Raw genomic sequence first — 4383 nt, forward strand, 5'->3', positions numbered from 1 at the left:
TTTGCTTGATCTGAAGCCCACCGTCTGCCCCAGCAGGAAGCAGAAAGCAGCTGATGTCGTCCTCCTCTCCCCCGGCTTTGGCTGACCTTTCAGATCCCTGAATCCAGCTCTGCTGTCAAGCCTGGGATGGGGTAGAACTGCCGTTGGCCAGGGGGTCTAACTGTGCCAGGCCTCCCACAGGGTGGAAGATGGACCCCCAAGTCGCTCTAGTCCAGGGGTGCAAAGGTCAAGCCTTCGGGGGGAGGTGCCCTTCATCGGAAGGCTGCGTTAAAAGCCCCCTTTTTAAAAATGACCCACAGAGGCTGTGAAAATGTTAAGAGACGGCCATACACAGCTGCTTCATCGTTGCTGGTCCCTGCCTGTATGTGGAGCCTGATACCAGAACTGAACTTCTTTATTCATAGAATCACAGAGTTGGGAGGGGCCAGACAGGCCATCTAGTCCCATCCCCTGCTCGACATGGGATCAGCCTAAAAGCATCTCCGACGAGTGTTTGTCCAGATGCTGCTTAAGGCCTGCCAGTGAGGGGGAGCTCACCACCTCCCGAAGCAGCTGATTTTTCACTGTTGCACAACTCTTACTATTTTAAGTATTTGGATGGGAGACCACCAAGGAAATCCAGAGTTGGTAGGAAGAGGCAGGCAGTGGCAAACCGCTTCTGTTGGGCTCTTCCCTTGAAAAACCCTTGAGGGGTTGCTGTAAATTGGCTGTGTCTTGACAACCCTTTCCATCACCAACCGTTAATCGGGAGAGGCGTTGAGGGAGGAGTGGCAAAGGCCCATCCATCCATCCATCCACGGTGAGCGAGTCCATCACTCCTTCCCGCAGGAGGCCGAGGTGCCTAAGCAAGTTCCGGCCGTGCACTTCCCTCGGGAGGTTGTGTGCCTCGTCTTCCACTCTAGCCTGTATTCCGCCGCTTGACCAACAACTGACTCTGCCGTCACCACAGTCCTGATTCTCCTCTCCTCGTGTTCCTTCCCCCTACTCCCTAGGACTATTCTACTGAGCGTAATCTCCTTGCTTAACGAACCCAACACCTTTTCTCCAGCGAACGTGGATGCTTCGGTCATGTTCAGGAAATGGAGGGACAGCAAAGGGAAAGACAAGGAATACGCTGAGATCATTCGGTAAGTCCGAAAGAAGCTCGGCCGGTTTTTCCTCCACCCGGGGCTGTGGGTCGGTGGTGGCTGGCAAGACAGACTTCAGCCATGTGCTGGGTGTAAGCTCTATAGGTGGGACAGGGAGGGACGGGCTGATGGTGGTGTTGCATTGCACATAAAAGAGGGCACGGACTCAAGCTAGAAAATATTAGAAGAATCGACTCCCCAACAGAAGCCATGTGGGTAGAAATACTGGGCCCTACGGGTTACTTAAAAGTGGGGGTGTCCTATCACCCATCTGATCAAGCCCTTGAGGCTGATGTTGAGATGGAGAAAGAAATCAGGGAAGTTATGATACTGGGAGACTTCAACTACCCTCTCATTGACTGGGTAAATGTGTGCTTAAGTCATGCTGTAAAAAGTGCAGAAAAGGGCAACTAGAATGATAAAAGGGTTGGAACACTTTCCTTATGAAGAAAGGTTAAAGCGCTTGGGGCTCTTTAGCTTAGAGAAATGATAGCTGAGGGGTGACATGATCGAGGTTTAGAAGATTATAGAGCTGGTAGAGAAAGAAGTCCTTTTCTACCTTTCTCACAATACAAGAACTCGTGGGCACTCCATGAAATTGCTGAGCAGTCAGGTTAGAACAGATAAAAGGAAGTCCTTCTTCACCCATAGAGTGATTAACACGTGGAGTTCACTGCCACAGGAGGTGATGGCAGCTACAAGCATGGACAGCTTTAACAGGGAATTAGATAAGCATATGGAGCAGAGGTCCATCAGTGGCTATTAGCCACAAGGTATAGATAGGAACTCTCAGGCTGAGGCAAGGGATGCTCCGTATTCTTGGTGCTTGGGGGGGGGGAGCAACCGTGGGAGGGCTTCTAGTGGCCTGGCCACCGTGTGGACCTCCTGATGGCCCCTGGTATTTTTGGCCACTGTGTGACACAGCATGTTGGACTGGATGGGCCATTGGCCTGATCCAGCATTGGCTTCTCTTATGTTCTTAAATGCGATTCTTAGACATCATAAATGACTGTGCACTGGAACAGTTGGTCACAGAACCAACCAGAAGGATCGTGATCTTGGACTTGGTTCTGAGCGGGTCTCAAGACCCGGTGAGAGACGTAGAGCTTGTTGCACCAATTGGGAGCGGTGACCACAGTGCGATTAAGTCCAGCGTTCATTTTGATGGAAAGTTACCCCTAAAGTCCAAAACTGTCACATTTAATTTCAAAGGAGGGAACGGTACAAAAAAGAGGGGAATGGTTAAAAGGAAGCAGGAAGGGACGCACAGCAGAGTCAGATCCCTAGAGGATCCTTGGAAGCGATTTAAAACCACACCAACTGAAGCGCAGGTAGAATGTGTCCCCCAGTTAGGAAAGGCACTGCCAAGTCTAAAAGAAGCTGAAGCAACCCGAGCTGCAGTGTTAGGAGAGTCCAGTAACCAATAAATATGCACTGCAAAAACCTTTTAACTAACTACATTCAATAAGCAATAACATTCAGTACATACAGATTGCTAACTACCAGACAATTTTGCATCAGTGTTTTAAAAAGTCAAGCCCCAACGGGAGTTTCTAGAATTATAAACCCGCTTCTCCTTGCATGAGGTCTTCCAAAAAGGGGGAGAGCCTTCTTAATAGTTGTATGGATGCTTTTTGCTGGTCCTACAAAAGACACATTGTGCAGCTAACATGGGGACGGAGTACTCCTGTCATTCTCAAAGCTGAATGTTATTGCTTATTGAATGTAATGAATATTTATACCTGACTAGGATGAAATATGATACACTATGCACGTTACTAAATGATGATCATAAGTAGAACACATTCGTTTGTTAAAAGGTTTTTGCAAAGTCTAAAAAGAAGGCCTGCATGGTTAACAATGCAAGTCGAGGAAGCTATAAAAAGTAGAGAGGCTTCTTTTAAAAAGCGGAAGGTCTGCCCCAACGAATGGAGCAGATCTTGCCGAGCGCGAAGGCGTTGCTAGCTGCCGTGAGACGGGGCAATTCGCATGTCCCCCAGAGGAGCTGCAGAGTCTTGCCTGCCGGCCTGTGGTCTCCCAGCAGCCTGCTGCGTCCATCTCTGTGTGGACGCCTATAGCCCCCCCCCTCCCGGTCAGTAAGAGACCCTCTCTTTTTTCCTCCCCCCGGTAGGAAACAAGTCCAGGCAACCAAGGCAGAGGCCGAAAAGGACGGTGTGAAGGTTCCCACCACGCTGGCGGAGTATTGCATCAAAACTAAAGTGCCTTCCAGTGACAACAGCTCAGATTTGCTTTACGACGACTTGTACGACGACGACATTGACGACGAGGACGAGGAGGAGGAGGAAGACGCCGACTGCTACGATGACGACGATTCCGGCAACGAGGAGTCGTGACCTGTCTCCCTCCGGCCCCTGTACTGCCTCACCGGTTTGGCCAGAGGGGAGCGGCAGTAGCCGAGTGACAGTTCAGCAAAAAAAAATTATATATATATACATGGGGGGTGGGGAAAAATACCAACCAAACCTGCGTCTCCTGCTTTTCTCCTGTTTTATGGATCTCGGTCTTTCTTTCCCCCCTCCCTTTCCCCCTCCCGTCCCCGTGTGGACCTTTTAGCGAGAGAGCCCTCCACCGAATGTCTCGATTCTTGCATCTTCCCCTGTCCCCGTCACTGCGTTCTGATTTTTCTTTTTCTTTTCCCCTGAAAGAAAAAAAGATGCTCTCCCCCCCCCCCCCCCCATTTTCCCTCTCTACAAGCAGCATTCACGACCCAACCAGGTTTGCTCTGTGTTTAGGTTCTTGAATTAAACACAGTCTTGCATCAAGATGTTTAAATGTATTGAACGCCGGAGACTGTTTGGGGGGGGGGGGTCGCTCCCCGTGAGCCGCACGTGAAACGGGCGAGGAACAGAAGCGGACCGGCGGCTGAGCCCGTGCCAAGTTTAAGCTGCTTTGTCAACAGTGCCCGCCTGTGCACTTGTTGAGCCTGGTGGTGGTGGTGGTGGTTCTTTCTTTCTTTTGTGTTGGGAAGAGTGCGAACGCTCGAGTGTGTTGGGCGTGACAAGGCCTGGTGCTGAAAGGTCCAGTATTCAATTTCAGTTCTGCTAAGTGGAAGAACGGGCATTGGGGGGTAATCCTGGGGTCTTTGGTCCCCAAAGAGTGTCCGGGTGTGTGGGAGGGGGTCAGCCATCTCGTGATGAGAATCTTCCGAGGAACACTTGTCCCGTTGTCGTCGTTTTATCTCCCCCCCCCCCCAGCCCTCCAGTTGCTGCTGGGGGGAAGAAGCAGGCCTGCCTCC

At 50.9% G+C, this 4383-nt stretch overlaps 1 protein-coding gene across 1 annotated transcript in view; it reads left to right on the plus strand.

Moving 5' to 3' along the window:
- UBE2R2 (ubiquitin conjugating enzyme E2R 2) overlaps positions 1 to 3617 on the plus strand; it is a 90928-nt gene extending 87311 nt beyond the window's left edge. The window contains exons 5-6 of the mRNA XM_015428188.1: positions 993 to 1127; positions 3259 to 3617. Of these exons, the coding sequence (XP_015283674.1) occupies positions 993 to 1127; positions 3259 to 3481 (358 nt within the window). The 3' untranslated portion in view covers positions 3482 to 3617. The remainder of the gene's footprint in view (positions 1 to 992; positions 1128 to 3258) is intronic.
- The last annotated feature ends 766 nt before the right edge of the window (positions 3618 to 4383 follow it).

This window comes from Gekko japonicus, unplaced genomic scaffold (genome assembly GCF_001447785.1).
Source record: "Gekko japonicus isolate JY-2015 unplaced genomic scaffold, Gekko_japonicus_V1.1 scaffold1831, whole genome shotgun sequence".
NCBI lineage: Eukaryota > Metazoa > Chordata > Lepidosauria > Squamata > Gekkonidae > Gekko > Gekko japonicus.